Raw genomic sequence first — 16696 nt, forward strand, 5'->3', positions numbered from 1 at the left:
CACACTCTGCAGGTGATACCCAGGGCAGCCCCACGCAGAAGCCACAAGGAAAGCTAGTGGAGATCCTCCTCCCACTTCCCCTCCCAGCCACCCCCACGCATGAGCCTTGATCCAGAAAGCCGCTTCAGAAAGGTTGTGGGTGGCCAGGGGAGGTCAGTTGCTGGGAAGCGTGGCAGCGGAGCAGTTAGGGTTTGCGGCCATGTGTCTGGAGTAACTTTCTCCTCTTACTAGGTAGCATAAGGAGGGGCAGGTTTGGAGGAAGGAAGGAAGGGAATTTTCCCTCCTAGGACCAAACACCTGGGACTCCTAATCTTTTTTTTTTTATAATATATTTTTTATTGATTTTTTATTTTTTTTTTTTTTTTACAGAGAGGAAGAGAGAGAGATAGAAACATCAATGAGAGAAAAACATTGATCAGCTGCCTCTTGCAGACCCTCTACTGGGGATGTGCCCAGCAACCAAGGTACATGCCCTTGACCGGAATCGAACCTGGGACCCTTCAATCTGCAGGCCGATGCTCTATCCACTGAGCCAAACCGGTTTCAGCTGGTACTCCTAATCTTCACCCCTTTCTCCTCCGGCTGTACCCCTTTTGCTCTCTTTCTATATATTATATTGCAGTAGACAGTCATGCCAAGGGCACAGCAAGACTTACTAGGATGGGAGGGACTCTGGGGCATTACAAACGACACAGGTAGTTTTCCCATTTAATTTGGCACAGGCTTGCAACTGAAGGGCCTTAGACTCTTTCTACTTTTGCGCTTCCTCTCCCTTTCTGCTGGGACCTCAGATTTGCCTCAAGTTTGGGTTCTCCATTGTATGCATCTTAAGTGCCTGAAGGGCTTGTGATGCAGATGAGTGGGGCCAGCCTCAGAGTTGCTGGTGATAGGCCTGGGCTGGTGCTTGATCATTCGAGGGTCTAACAAGTTCTGAGGGGCTGGTGCTGCTGGTCTAGGTTTCTGAGGCTGAGAACCACCAGTGTTGGCCAGACTTCTTCACCTAAGCCTTGCAGTGGTCTGGAGTTCAAAAGACCTGTGTGTAGAGTACTTCTGTGCTGGAAACTAGACGTAAGAGCTTGTGTGGGTAATTTAACCACAAGAATCCTTTCATTTGTGGAATTAAGAAAGTGCACTTGAAAAAAACAAACAAAAAAGGAGATATAGGTACTACTATGTGTAATACTTTAAACAATAAAATAAAATTAGAAAAGAAAAGGAAAACTAACTCCGAATGCCACATTATCTTATACCAAATCGAAAATGAAAATACTTAAAAGTTTTCCCATTGATTTTCTTATATCTCTTGATAGGTGCTTCTCTTTTGATCATAGAGCTTATACTCATAAACCGGGTGTTTGCTGTGAATCCCTAATATGTAAAGTCCCTGGTTTTCTTAACTATATGTTAAATTCTGTAAGGTCAGAACCTATATGCTTTTTTTCATCTTTCTCTGCCTTGCACCTTGTGTGGTGAGATATTTGGAATGAGCTCTCCCCCAGTTCCCCTTGAAGAAGTTTTTTCTACTAATTCTGTGCCACATAGTAAAACAATACATGGCTATTGCAGCTGATTCCCCCGGAAGACTGGAATAAATGCTAATACCAAATGCCTGTAGCTGTCCTCGTGAGTGCTTTGTTACCCAGAATCCCTGGCCTCCACTGATTCTTAATGTGCTTCTATATTCAAGTTGGAAGAAAAAAATAGCTTAATTAAATTCAAGACACGTTTATTGAGCACCTTTTCTTCCAAATATTTGGTAAAATGTTAGGCTCTGGCCGAAGCCAGTTTGGCTCAGTGGTAGAGCGTCGGTCTGCGGACTGAAAGGTCCCAGTGTTCGATTCCGGTCAAGGGCATGTACATTGGTTGCGGGCACATCCCCAGTAGGGGGTGTGCAAAAGGCAGCTGGCCGATGTTTCTCTCTCATCGATGTTTCTAGCTCTCTATGTCTCTCCCTTCCTCCTCTCTGTGAAATATCAATAAAATATATTAAAAAAAAATGTTAGGCTCTGGCAATATGAAAGTGAATAAGGAGGGCTTTGCTCTCAGGGGTAGGGCTCACAGTGGGAGATAAAGATGCTAAACTGCCCACAGCAAGAAAGGCTTCCTAGGATTGCTCCTACTTTGGACCGTGCTTTAGTCATCAGTGGAAATCTACCACTCTCGGATTCCTCTGGTCCAGCAAGCACAGGCCCCATCCTTGAGCATCTCATATGCAGGGGAGCCCCGGGAAAGCCAGAAGGAGGTCATTTGGACAGCAGGGAGCGTCCGGACGAGAGTATTAATTACAAAACTAAAAAACTCGTTGATGACTTCTGAATTGACTGTTCTGAATTACCCACATTTACACCTCAGGTCAGGCTGTATTTATAATATCCTGTTACCTTTTATTAAGTAATGTGTGATTGGCATTGACCATGTTCATTGTAGTCATTCATTGGATACAGCTAGTGTAACTGGCTGCCAAACGAAAACTCTGCTGTTATCAGGATGGGAGTCAGGTTTGCCGACTGCCCTTTTCCTACTTCAGATTAGATTAGTTTGGGTTCTGTTTTAACCTGAGGCTTATAGGTGCTGCTTTAGTAGGCCATTAACCATCTCTGAGTAATAACCCTTAGCTAAGGTTAAACGTTGTGTTGGAAATTAACCAATATGATCATGATGGCCTCTTAAAATCTATATTTGGCCTCTAGCCTGCATCAAGTTCGTAATGAATCCCTTTCACCATCCTAAGCTAATACACGAGGGCCCAAGTACTCAATAAAGCCATATATCCTTGTTCCTCTCAAAACACCTCCCTTATCACCAGCAAAGAGCTGGACAGTTTCTCAAAAGATGACCCAGCTATCTGCCTTTAGGTAAAGAATCATCCATATGAGTTGATGTGACTTGTCCAAGGAGACACATCTTTAGGAGGTAGAACACAGGTCATCTAACTCCAGAGGCAGAACTGTCCACTGTTCAGCCTCCTGGACCTTTGGTACATATCTATGGAACATATTTTAAGTAAAAAAATGAAGTGAATTATAAGGATTTTAGAGCTTTATTTTACATTTTTCATGTTTGCATTTACTCTCAGTGACATTTAAAATATACATATTTTTATTGATTTGAGAGAGAGAGAAAGAGAAATATCAATGATGAAAGAATCATTGACCGGCTGCATCCTACAACTGGGGATCAAGCCCGAAACCTGGGCTTGTGCCGATGATCAGGAATTGAACCGAGACCTCCTGGTTCACAGGTTGATGCTCAACCACTGAGCCATGCCCATTGCACACTTTGATCTTAACCACAAAGTCTACAAATTCAGGTGGGAGGTATTTATATCTCGGCCTCCCTGGCTTCGCTGTACCCCACCGCCTCTCTGACCTCTTTATCCTTCCTGTCTCCCCCTTCTCTACGCCTTATTCTGTTTCTTTGAAACCTCTTGAGCCACTTCTCTCCGTGCTACCCAGATACTTTATGTTGAATCTAATGAAGAAGGAAGAATTATAAGTGGCAAAATAGTTTTTAAATATAGTTTGAGCTTGATGTATTCAAAAGCCAAAAGTCAGTGAATTCATTTTCTTTTATTTCTTTTGCCTTCTGAGTTAAGTTTTTGAGGGACTTCTTGGGTATACTAACTGCTCACTCCTTGGATATACTAACTGCCTCCTCCCAGTTACAAGGAGGGAAGGGGATTATGATATTGATCCGTAGAAGCCTTGCTGATATGATTTGGGAGGATTGCAGGTAATTGCTTATTAGAATTTATTTCCATCCTGTCAGTTTCCACCCTTGGAAAAGGGTCCTATTTGATCGTAGCTTATAAGTGCTGTCAAAACAAGGACTCCTCTGGTTTAACCTAACACTTCACAGAACAAGACTTTTCCTGTACGTTTTTTTTAAAAAAAATATATTTTATTGATATTTTTACAGAGAGGAAGAGAGAGGGATAGAGAGCTAGAAACATCGATGATGAGAGAGAAACATCGACCAGCCGCCTCCTGCACACCCCCCACTGGGGATGTGCCCGCCACCAATGTACATGCCCTTGACCGGAATCGAACCTGGGACCTTTCAGTCCGCAGACCGATGCTCTATCCATTGAGCCAAACTGGTTTTGGCTGTCCTGTACGTTTTAATTTTTTTGTAATTTTTGATGAAATAACAGTTTGCTTAATGTTTAAATCTTGCCTTCTTCCCAAAAAGGATTTACAGCAAGTTGGGAAAAAATAGATTGGGCATCTGCCCTATGCCAGGCTGTATGCCAAGTGGTTCTGTATGTTACTTTACTTCCTCTTTAGGACCACCATCTGAGGTGGTATGAGCCCCATTTGGAAGATGAGACTTAGGGAGCGTCACATGGCTAAGGAGTTAGGAGAGGGATCCAGCAAAGTGCTCCAAAGCCCCTAACCTTTGTCTGGAAAACATGGAGAAACATTTGGTGTATCTGACAGTTAACCTAACAGAAAGAACAATACAGCATTGGAAAAGGGCAGCTAACAATTTTTATTAGTTGATTTCTATTCTAGAGCAATGAGAAAGAAGATCTGTTGCAATGACCCAGTAAGCAGTCAAATTCAAATTTCTAGGTTGTGCATCTGAATTAGTGTAAGACAAGAATGGAAACTGGAAGGGATAGCCATGTCTGCTAAATAGAATCATTTGAACCTTTCTGATCACTGTTGTTGTGTTTTGTGTTTTTTTTCCCCTGAAAATTATTTGCTACTAAATAGGTCACTATCTCTCCTTGAGACAGATATGACTACAGACCTTGTCATTTAGGCTCCAGAATGACTCCCGTAAATGGTAATATTTTAAGGTAGAGAAGCAGGTACCCTTCCATTGCCTGCGGTTTCCCATTCTCGTCAGTAGAATTCTGGAGGGTCTTTACGGGCTGCGACACTTCAGATAAGAAGCAGAGAAGCTGGACCAAGATTGGAGAAAGGTCTTAGCTTTCCCACATCTCTCCCCCAATTCTGCCTCATAGAAATACACTCTTGACTTGCCATGGGACCTAGGCTTGTGAAACACCTCTGCATACATCATTTCAGAACCTTCTGGAACCAAGTTTTTCACTCTTCCTGGCCTGGCTTCACATTCTGTCTGTGTTATCCTTTCGTTCAGTTTTTAGCTGTCATTGTGGAACCCTTCCAGGGACAGACATTGAATGGAAAGGTGTTAGAATAGTGAGGACAACAAATTTGCAAGAGAGACTTACAGTGTAGTATACCCCGTGAATTAGAGGATAAAATAGTGTCCATGTTCTAGCTCTGATACTGATACCTGACAATTGCAAGCACATTTTAGTTCATAAACTCACCCAGATCTCAGCTAATCTTGTGTGAGGAGAGCAGTTACCTGCAGAGGGCTTTACTGTGACAAGGGCCCTTGTGGTATCCCATGAAACCCTTGCTGGGCCTTTCACTTTTGGGTACCTCGTCTGCTGCTCTCTCCACAGCACTGCGCGCCTCCTGTTCCTTCCCATCGCTTGTCCCACCAAGGACTCCCCTTCCTCCCTCCATTCTGCTGCTGGGGATCTGTTTGCCTTCATCTCCATTCCTCGGGCTGCCAACGCAAATACAAACAAGCATGGAAATCTCATTTCATGATTCTCAAGGGCCTTTTAAAATGGCACTTTTTTAATATATATATTTTTATTGATTTTAGAGAGGGAGAGGAAGATAGATACATCAAGGATGAGAAACGGGGATTGCCTGCCTCCTGCACGCCCCCTATTGGGGATCTAGCCCAAAACCCCAAGCATATGCCCTGAACCAGAATTGAACCGTGACCTCCTGGTACATAGGTTGATGCTCAACCACTGAGCCACACTCGCCGGGCTAAAAATGGCCATTTTTATGAGGCGCTGATGCATTTTTTTTCCTTTGGAAATCGAAGTCTTGTGAGAACAGAACCCTTTTCATAGTAGGGCATCTCTTGTAGCTAGTACATCATGAAAGCAATGAGGGGTCCTAGTAGAACCTTGCATGGGTTCTACTTTGCAAGATTTGGGGAGGGGGGTTGGAAGTTTTGTCTGGATCAGTAGTTTCATTAAATTACTGGATGTCTGGTTTTGTGCTTATTAAAGTTTATTCAAATCCTCAAAGTAAAATGATTTCTTTTCCAAATGCACAACTTCGTGTGACTTGCATTTGGATGGCCCCAGGGCAGCCTGAAGACTCCTTGCAATGAGTTCTGTTACGTCACAGTCCAAGCAGTAAACCGTCTTCCGTATTCCTTCCTTGTCTAGCACATGGTTTGCTGGATAATTGAACACGAATTAATAAGACACTGTCCGTCCTTCCAGAGAAAGACTTAAAAGCCCGAAGTGTTCTGTGTGTTGAGTGCCTGTTGCGTGATGGGCAGTGAGCTGGCTGCCTTCTGTCCCTGTCCTCAGAGCTTTACAGCCTGGTGAGTTCAACAGCAAGATGAACAGTTCTTGCCACACAAAAAAGTAGATACGTGTGCTGTGATAGGGCACAGTGCTCGTTCCTGTGGGGGTGGTCTGGCCGGTCAGGGAGGCATCCTGGGAAAACAGCCGCTGACGGATGAGTGGAGTTAACCAACTGGGGTGGTAGGAAAGGGCTTTCAGGAGGAGTGAACAGCATCGTGAAATCCTGGTGAGGGCACAGGAAAGAACTGTGAAGCAGTGACATTCAGTGGGAGTGGCAGTCGTGGGCAAAGAGAAGTAGGTAGGGGCCAGGTCGTGAAGGGCTTTGAGAATCAAGTATGTTTAAATTTTATTCTCTGGACAATGGGAAGCCATTGGCTGATTCTTTATGTTAGAAAGTTCACCACTCAGACCTTCCTGCAATATTGCAGGTGCAGCTAATGTCGAGGGGGCTCCTGCCCATTACATTCTTGCATCCATTTGCTCCACCTCACACAAAAAACCCAACCAAACAAACACACACAAACAAAAAACCCTACAGGTTAAATGAATAGGTTCTAGAAATAAAAACTAGAATAGTAACTACAAGCTAACACCACCACAGCCCAAGGACATTTGAAACCAAAATAAAGGCTTCTGGAGTTTGGGGTTCTAAAATCTGTGCTCCAACAAGGAGACATGATCTGGGGAACTGATGGGGGCCGGGGAGGTACCTGGAATTGAATCTCTCTTAGCCTGGAGTCTTGAAGAGCTGCCTCTTCCTGGAAATCTGCAGGGGAGGACAGTTAGGGGCAATCGGACTGGGAGGCAGAAGCAGTTAGGGGCCATCACGCAGGCAGGCAGGCAGGCAGGCGAGTGGTTGGGAGCCAGAAGTCCTGGATTGTGCGACTGCCTGTTTAGGCCCTATCCTGCCTAAACGGGCAGTCGACATCCCTCGAGGGGTCCCAGACTGGAGAAGGTGCAGGCTGGGCTGAGGGACATGGACACACACACACACACACACACACACCGTGCACGAATTTTGTGCACCAGGCCTCTAGTAAATACAATAGTTGGAAGTCTGTATTTCACTTACAAGTCAGGATTGATTGAGGGTCTTAAATAGGGACCAGATTTACTTACTCCTGTGACTGGTAACTTGAAGGTAAGCCTGGAGGCAGGTAGCTCACATTTGGAGGCAGTTTTAATAATCCAGAGGAGAACAGAGAAGGACCTACCCTGCAGGTCATGGGGATGGAGAAGAGGGACCTGTCAAGAAGAAGTGGGAACACCGTGCAGCATTGGGGGTGGGGTATGGGTATTCCATGCAGAAGGAACTGCCTTCACACAGGCCCGGAGGCCGGAAAGACACCCTATTGTAGGGAGATGAGCAATGCATTTGTTACAACCAGGCAGGGTAGAGGAAAGGGTAGGGTGTGAAGTGCAAAATAGATTGAGGGCTGGTTGTGAAGAGCTTCATATGCTGAGGATTTTGGAACTGATCTTACTAACAGTAAGAAATTACCATTATTATTATTATTTATTATCTGAGGATATTTTTTTTAATTGATTTTAGAGAGAGAAACATCATTGTAAGAGATACATCAATGGGTTCCCTCTCACAGGCACCCTGACCAGGAATCAAACCTGCAATTGTACAGGATGGCACTCCAACCAACTGAGCCGCCTGGCCAGGGATGAAATTATTTTTTAAATGCTGAGTGGTGCAATTTGAACTAAAACTTAGAAATATTTTAAAAAGTTAACTTTGGCATGCCATCACTCTTCTAAGTACTTCACAGGTGCTAATACATATAATCCTCATAGTACCTATTAGATGAATGCCATTATGCCCTCTATGAATGGGGGGACAGGCATAAGGAGAATAAGGACTTGCCCATGGCCTCATAGGGAACAGTAGAGCCAGGATTCACACCCTGGCAGCCTATCCCAAGGCTCTCATTCTTAACCTTACACACCCTCGGTGTTTCAACCAAGATGCACATCCAAACCACACCTAGCGCTTCTAAAGATACAGTTGCCTAGATTGGCTGAATCAGAATATTCAGAAAAAAGATGTGTGATACTGTTTTGCAAAAGCTTCGTATGTAATTATGTTGCCTTTTGCTCACAGTTGAGTGCTGCTGGCACCTAGGTAGGTCATGGCAGTGGTGCAGGTAAGAGGTGAGGGCTCAAAGTACAGCAGTCTCTGGGAAGGAAGGAGAGGGTAGGAGGTAGAATCAGTTTAATGAGCTGTAAGCAATGAGGAAGAATTAACGCTGAATCCTAGGATTACAAAATTGAATTTAACTAGGGATGATCCAGCCTAGACAGGAATCCAGGAAGAGGGAGGGTTGAGGGTAAGACTGATGAATAAACTCCGTTTTGAACGCTTGCGTGTGAGTGCCTGTAGGTCTTCCAACTAAAGATGTTTTAAAAGAGAAAAGTTGCTTTTGGGGGTGCCTGTGTGCCAGCCACTATATGTGGCTTTCTTCACGGTTAATTTACAATCCTCCCCTCAAATCTATGAGCGTTTCCATTTTACAGAAGAAATGAATACTGGGTATGATTCGGTTCAGAATGAACTTTGATAAGGCCTTCTCTTTCTATTTCAGTCCTGTCGATGTATTTCTTCTGAGAATATACATCCTAGTATATATGTAACACACCTTGGTCAGTACCACAGCTTTTAGCAGGTAATTCTGAGTATCCATGATGCTAGCCATTTAAGTAGAAATGCCCAGGAAAAGAGGCGGGGAACATACATGTTCAACATACGTCATCTGGTCCAACTAGATTTGTTTTCAGGTTATGCAGATTTGGGGAAAGGGGATTTAATAGCTTGAGGAAGCGTTATATGTGCAAGATTATGATTAAACTCAGAACGGCTATCCCTGTGTATAATTCTGTGCTTACACTGTTTGTCTCTACTTCTCTACCCCAGGTCCCTTGGGAGAAACTCGTCGAGGTGCCCAGGCCGAGACTGGGGGGGAATGACAGTGTGAGCTCTAGATGGTGTGAGACCAGCCCAGAGTCAGAGAATGGCTACGGCCTTGGAACCAGAGGACCAGGATCCTTGGGAAGAAGAGGGGATTCTACTGGTGAAATTGGAAGATGATTTCACCTGTAGGCCAGAATCTGTCTTGCAGACGGACGACCCCGTGCTTGAGACCTCCCGTCAGAACTTCCCCGCGCTTGAGACCTCCCACCAGAACTTCCGACGCTTCCGCTACCAGGAAGCAGCCAGCCCTCGGGAAGCTCTCATTCGACTCCGAGAACTTTGTCGTCAGTGGCTGAGGCCAGAGAGGCGCACGAAGGAGCAGATCCTAGAGCTGCTCGTGCTGGAACAGTTCCTTACCGTCCTGCCCGGAGAGCTGCAGAGCTGGGTGCAGGGCCAGCGGCCAGAGAGTGGCGAGGAGGCGGTGACACTGGTGGAGGGTTTGCAAAACCAACCCAGGACACCAAGGCGGTGGGTGAGGAGGGGGAGTCCTGACCTGTGTGATGTGGAGGGGGACCATTTGCTGGAAGGATGGATTTGGGAGGAGAGCTGACAGGGCCCCATAAATCACCTTTAAATTTAATTGGCTCTGCCCGTGGGTTGCACCTAGACCCATAAGCCCCGGGGCAGAGGCGGTGTCTGTGTGTGTGAGTTATTTTCTGGTTTTTGAAACACCCACCTAGGGACTACCTTAAGGGCCTTCATCACCCCAGGGTCACATGGTTTTCGTTTTTTCCTTCTTTAGATGTTGAATCTCCAATTTCTGGGGAGGAAGATTTGTCACTTCCTCAAAGGTTCTCATAAACCCTCAGTCACAGATTCCCGCCCAGGTCAACGGCACATGAAGCAAACACCGAGGGCTGCTGCGGGTGGGACAGGTGGCGATGGGAAGACCTCAGCCCTGGTGGGGAGGGACACGGTTGAGGGAGGCAAGAAAGCACTGCAGTATCTGATTGTTCCTGCTTTGATCGGGCAAGGATAACAGCTCTGCATGCCCCAATGGAACTAGGGGTTCCCCTCTTCATCTGGGTCCCTCTGGGAGTTTTTTTCTATTGGCAGCTTCTCCTAAAATGAGCCCCGATGACAACCAAGACTTTCCTCCTGACTCCATGGTGATTGGAAGTTGGAATTATTCCCAGGTGACTGCCCATGTTCATGGCCAGGAAGTCCTGTCAGAGGAGACAGTGCACCCAGGAGCAGAGCCTGAGTCACCTAGTGAGCCGCAGGATCCTGCGCAGACCCCGACCCCAGAGGAGCCCCATGTGGAGGTCACGCAGAGCCCAGATCCGGGGGCACCAGCAGAGCAGAGCCTGTGCCATGAACTGGAGCTGGAGCCCCTGCACGAGATCGGTGGGAAGCCCCGGCAGAATGCGGGGGGTGGGGAGTGGACTTCTGTACCAGCGAGGCTGGGGAGATTGGAATAGGAATAACTCACAGGACAAGGTGTTGAGAGGAGACAGTACTAGTTCGAGTCCCATGACTAGGCTGAGCTTAGAGAGCAGTCATTCTCTTAGCATCCTTAGTGTTGTAGATTGCATTGTTTGGGTTACTGGAGCTGCCCTTGATTCCCAAGATGATGGGGGTTGCTCAGCTCTTTGTTAGTTACAGGGGTGCATTGCCTATTGCTGACCTCTGCCCTCTTTTCTTCATAGAGGTTTCAGTGCCCCAGGACCCAGACCTTCCTGAGGAGAGGAACACCGGAAACCCAGAGATGGTCGCCCTTCTTACTGCTCTGTCACAGGTGCACCCTGGTGTCCCTCTATTCCATAGAGAATTGGAAGAGCCATATACTCAGTGGGTCAGACAGGACACCAGTTTCCACTCTTTTGTCAGTTTAAACTCTGTTCTCCACTTGTGGGGCTGGGGAAAGGGAGTTGCATCTCATGAGATAAATTATAATGGTCTCAGTTGCATCTGCAGGCTCCAAAACCCCTTTATTTGCCACTGACCAGGGCGACTAACCGAATGGGATTATTTCGTAACTCTCCACTGCAACTTGGACGTTGTTGAATGGGGGTTTGTTTTGGTTTTTAGGAATAAACTTGACACTCATTGGTAAGGATGACTGACTGCGGCAGAAGCGATTTCTGAACTTCATGGTGTACTCTTCCAAGGGCATTCAGTCAGGCCACCACATTATGAAGACTGACCTTAGGCGGAGCCCAGAAGTGAAGTTATGTGGCTGGGGCCAAAGGAAGAAATTTACCTGTGCTTTTAGACTAGTGTAGCTGAAGGAAAACGTCCTGTTTATGCTATGTAGACTTTGTAAGTTAAGGGTGGTTAGAGAAGGTCAGTTAGGGAAAGCTTCTCAGAAAAGAAGACTTTTTATACAAATGTAAGTAGCATTAAAGCATCAACTAGGGAATTGAGTGATGGCTTTTAAGACTTTTTTTTTTTGTAATTAAACAATATTCTCAAGAGGAGGAAGAACATGGTTCTGAAAGGAAGTAAGATGAGGTAGCGGTAGCAGGCCAGTGTGAAAGTGCCATTAGGGAAGCAGGGACATGGTGAAGCACAGGTTTCCTGAGGGAACCAAGCATCCCATTTGGGTCCCTTCTGTCCCCTGGGAGGATTCTGCCTATACCAGAGACCTCAGTCCAGGCACAGAATGTGAGGCTCCATGAGGCACCGCATTTTAATTGAATCCTGCTGCTGTTTCAGGGATTGGTAACGTTCAAGGATGTGGCTGTATGCTTCTCCCAGGACCAGTGGGATGATCTGGATCCAACACAGACAGAGTTTTATGGAGAATATGTCTTGGAAGAAGACTGTGGAATTGTGGTCTCCTTGTGTAAGGAAGTTCAAGTGTTTCTAGAGTGTTCTGAACATAGACATCTTTCTCCTATTGGAAATTATGGGTGCTTAGAGCTTAGACTGTATGTACTAGACTTTTCTTATGCCTACCCCACCAGTGAGATTGAAGAGTTTAGCTGAGTAAGATTATATTTTTCTAAGTTAAAAGGAAGAGAAATGCTTAGAAAATGGTTGGAAACTTAAAGTAAAGTTATATTACTAGAGGTCCAGTGCACAAAATTTGTGCACAGGAAGGGTCCCTAGGCCTGGCTGAGGGCTGATTGGGGCCTTCCTTCATTCCCCACCGCCCTCTGGTGGTCAGCACACCTCACAGTGAGCGATTGAACTCCCAGTCGAACCCCTGAGGGGACAATTTGCATATTAGGCCTTTATATGTATATATAGAGAGGTTGCTTTAATATATTTGAGGTAAGCATGCGCTTTGAAACAAGCAATAAAAGTTGGAGATAATCTACTTATTTAAATATGGGAAAAGAGGGTAGCATTGAGTTGTGTAATTGCTGAGTTATAGGTAAAAGACAAAAACTATGCAGTACTTAGTTGGAGGTACTCAAGCTAAAAAGACCAAAGATTTGAATGACTGACTTGGCTGATGTGCCTTTACACAGGGAATTGTTTAACCAATCATCATGTCCTGTTTCCCCTCTGGAACAGCATTTCCAATCCCCAGATTAGATGAGATCTCCCACGTTTTAGAAGAAGACCCTTTGGTTCCAGATATCCTAGAGCCTCAAGACCCTCAAGAGCCAGACGTCCTGACTTTTACCTACACAGGTGAGGAGAGACCAAGGGATTCACAAAGGAGCTGGCAGTTCCTTTAGTCAGTGCTCCCCTCTCTCTCTCTCAGGTATCGCCCTCATTGGTTCTTCCACTATGTCAGGCATTACTTCTGTCTCCCTCTAAATGCCAAATCCTTCCTTTTTCTCCTCTTACCCCTCCCATTATTTTTGTCTGAGGTATATGTAATACAAAATGGTGGTGGTGGTAGTTTGGGTATATCGGGACTTTTGGAATTGTGGCTAAACCATTTATTAAGCAGTTTATGTAAACGTGATCCTCAGCCTCCACATTTGTGAAATGGGGATTATAATATTTGTTCAAATTAAGGCTACAAATAGCTTAAGATAACATAAGAAAGTGCCTGGCATATGACAGGCATTCATATGACTATTTCCTTTTATCCCTGTCTCTACAGTTATGCAATATGGGCTTCTCTCTATGTGTTCTGGCCCTTCCAGATCTCTGATTTAAAATTAACACCCCCCCCCCCCCCGCCCCCATTGTGTAGAAGGCGTCATTACCTCTATAATTTTCTCCTTTTACCATCTCTTCAGGAGACAGGAGTGACGATGAGGACGAGTTTCTTGAGCAAGAAGATCTGAATTTGGAGAATCTACACTCATCTGTTTTAGGAGATCCAGAAATCCACCAGACTCCAGATTGGAAAATAGTCTTTGAGGACGATCCAGGTAGACTTGATGAAAGTTTTGATACAAATATTTCTCACATTAGTTCAATAAATCTTCAGGATACCGTACCTATCCACTCCCTGTTAGGGAAACCTCATGGCTGTCCTGTATGTGGGAAAAACTTCACGTGCAACTCCCACCTCGTTAGACACCTGAGAACTCACACAGGAGAAAAACCCTATAAATGTCTGGAGTGTGGCAAAAGTTACACACGGAGCTCACATCTTGCCAGGCACCAAAAGATCCACATCCTGGGCGCTCCTTATAAATTCCCCCTAAACCAGAAGAATCTGAATGAGACCGCCCCCCTGGGCACAGCTGAGAAAACACCCATTGAGAAGCCCTACAGATGTGATGAATGTGGAAAGCACTTTCGCTGGACTTCAGATCTTGTTAGGCACCACAGGACGCACACAGGAGAAAAACCTTTCTTTTGTACTATTTGTGGCAAAAACTTCAGCCAGAAATCTGTGCTAACAACACACCAAAGAATCCAGCACGGAGACAAGCCCTACATGTGTGGGGAGTGTGGAGAGTACTTCGGCGACCACAGGCAGTACCTGGTGCACCGGAAGGCACACGATACCGAGCAGCTCTATCTCTGTGGCCAGTGTGGGCGGAGCTTCGGCCACAGGGCTGCGTTTGCCAAGCACCTGAGAGGACACGCTGCAGTGAGGTCCTGCCAGTGCAATGAATGTGGGAAAAGCTTCAGTCGGAGGGACCACCTCATCAGGCATCAGAGAACACACACTGGCGAGAAACCGTTCACGTGCCCTGCCTGTGGGAAGAGCTTCAGCAGAGGCTATCACTTAATCAGGCACCAGAGGACCCACTCAGGAATCACCTCCCAGCTAGGCCCCCATGATAGGTCGTCTTCCTTCAGCCCTGACCCCGGGGTAGGCGAGGAGCAGCCCTCTGTTTATCTTGGGGAGACCTTTTCCGGGGAGTCTTTCTGACTTGCCCAGATTGACAAGCTCTTTCCACAATTAAGTAAACGCCCCTCTCAAGTTCTCCTTAAGGAGCTATTTTGCCCAAAGTACACCCTGAGCTGAGGCTTCTTGACTGGAGTGTGCCTGCCTCGCTGTCATCGGTATGAGGCAGGAGAATTAGAAGTCTTAAGAGTTGTGGTTATTATATTTCCCCAGAAATAGGCTGTTAGATACCTTACAGACCAAGCAGCCTCGAGTTGGAGTTGCCCAGGACAATTCCTTAGGTTTGGTAAGGGCTCAGATCTTAAAGCACACAGCCCTGAACTCACGGCCAGACATTTGCATTCAGATTGCTTTGCTAGCCGCTCACGGGATAACTACACATCTCACTGATTCACTTCCTCACCGGGCACTGTCCGTGACACTGGGGAGAGATTGGAGAAGTGTCAGATGGGTGAAAACCTCAAAGCTGCTTCATACGGACCTTGACAGGGGGCTCCATTCCCATTGACAAAGTGATGCCAGTGCCAGACACCGCAAAAAAGGAGGACCTTGTCCCAAGCCTCTTTCCTTGTGGGTTTTTCTTCCCCTTCTTTTAGAATTCTCATGCTGTTCGCCTTCCTACTGTTCTAACAGTTTCTTGGTTTTGTCCCCAACACTTTCTACTACAAGTGGGATGTGGCATTTGGGTGCCAAGGGATTTAACAAAACATAATCATAATGAAAACATTTACATTCCCACATACGTACAAACCTGCCCGCCCACCCCACCCTCTCCACAGGGGTCTATGAGGGCCCTTTGGAACAGTGTCGCCTTACAAAGGCATTGGGTCACATCGCTCATAAAACTGGAGATCTGGGATCAGATTATGGAACAATTAAGAAAAGGCTGTTACTGCTGGCCGAGGCTTTCAAGACTATTCTCCTGACACCTAACCCCCTGCATCCCTACCCTGGTTCTGTGGTATCAGGGAACATAAGGAACCCCAGCACCTGGGACCCTGAAGAATTTACTAAAAGTAAATGGCTTTCACGTGTTTGCATTGTCTGCTTCTCTGTGATTTCATTTTCATGTAATTAAGAACTAAGTCATAGTATCCCATGGCCCAAGGGTCTCTATTGCCTGGTAAAGGTTCTGTGGAAATGAGGCTGAATAACTTAACTATGAACCTCACCTGCTTTGATTGTGCGAGTGGCAAGGACTGGGGAGACTCCTCTGTACATGGAGCACAGGGTATGGGATTAAAGCATGAGAAGAGGGAGACATCCTCTGTGCCTGGTTTCTGTTGCTCTGTTTTCCAATCCAGTGTACACCAGCGGAACACGGGCATAAGAACAAGACCCCGTTCCTAACACCTCAACCAGGAAATTCTCATTTTGGTCAGTAATGATATTCCAGTTGATTGGTTTGGTTTTAGTGCCAGTCTGCCATTGTCCTTTGGAAATGTGCACATGGAAATAAATGAAAGTAACACTGGTAGTCAAGTTCCCTGGGTTTTTTTGTTTTCTCTTATTTCCCCCATTGACTGCCTCCTTCCTTCCCCGCCCCTCCCCCTGGCCTTCAGCACCTTATTGTGTCCATGGGTTATATGCATACAAGGTATTCGGTTGATACCTCCTACCCACCACCCTCCCTCCACTTCCCTATGAGATTCTGCATTCGTCTATGCTTCCATGTCTCTGGATCCACTCCGTTCATTGGTTCATTTTGTTATTTAGATTCCACAATTGAGTATAATCATGTGATACTTGTTTTTCTCTGACTGACTTATTTCACTTAGCATGATACTCTCCAGGTCCCTCCATGCTGTCTCAAAAGGTAAGAGATTCTTTTTTATTGCTGCATAGGAGTCCATGGTATAAATGGACTTTTTTATCCACTCATCTACTGATGGCACTTGGGCTGTTTCCAAATCTTGGCTATTGTAAATTGTGCTGCTATGAACATAGGGATGCATACATTCTTTTTGACTGGTTGCTTTGGGTTTCTTAGGATATATTCCTAGAAGTGGGATCACTGGGTCAAATGGTAGTTCCATATTTAGCTTTATGAGGAAACTCCATACTTTTTTTCCATAATGGTTATACCAGCCTGCATTCCCAACAGTGTACTAGGGTTCCCCACCCCCTT

General features: G+C 45.8%; 1 protein-coding gene across 4 annotated transcripts; it reads left to right on the forward strand.

Moving 5' to 3' along the window:
* The first annotated feature begins 57 nt into the window (after positions 1-57).
* ZNF202 (zinc finger protein 202) lies at positions 58-15602 on the forward strand. Of its 4 annotated transcripts, XM_036449742.2 has the most exons (7): positions 9397-9518; positions 9549-9828; positions 10493-10703; positions 11006-11094; positions 12015-12144; positions 12822-12941; positions 13502-15602. In XM_036449742.2, the coding sequence occupies exons 1-7, from the start codon at positions 9397-9399 to the stop codon at positions 14590-14592; spliced, it is 2043 nt and encodes a 680-aa protein (XP_036305635.1). In that variant the 3' UTR covers positions 14593-15602. The 4 variants fall into 4 exon arrangements, with proteins under 4 accessions (XP_036305637.1, XP_036305635.1, XP_036305634.1 ...); XM_036449744.2 differs by lacking the exons at positions 9397-9518; positions 9549-9828 and adding an exon at positions 58-132; XM_036449741.2 differs by having other exon boundaries at positions 9397-9828.
* The last annotated feature ends 1094 nt before the right edge of the window (positions 15603-16696 follow it).

The sequence above is a fragment of the Pipistrellus kuhlii genome, unplaced genomic scaffold (assembly GCF_014108245.1).
Source record: "Pipistrellus kuhlii isolate mPipKuh1 unplaced genomic scaffold, mPipKuh1.p scaffold_m20_p_20, whole genome shotgun sequence".
Classification (NCBI taxonomy): domain Eukaryota; kingdom Metazoa; phylum Chordata; class Mammalia; order Chiroptera; family Vespertilionidae; genus Pipistrellus; species Pipistrellus kuhlii.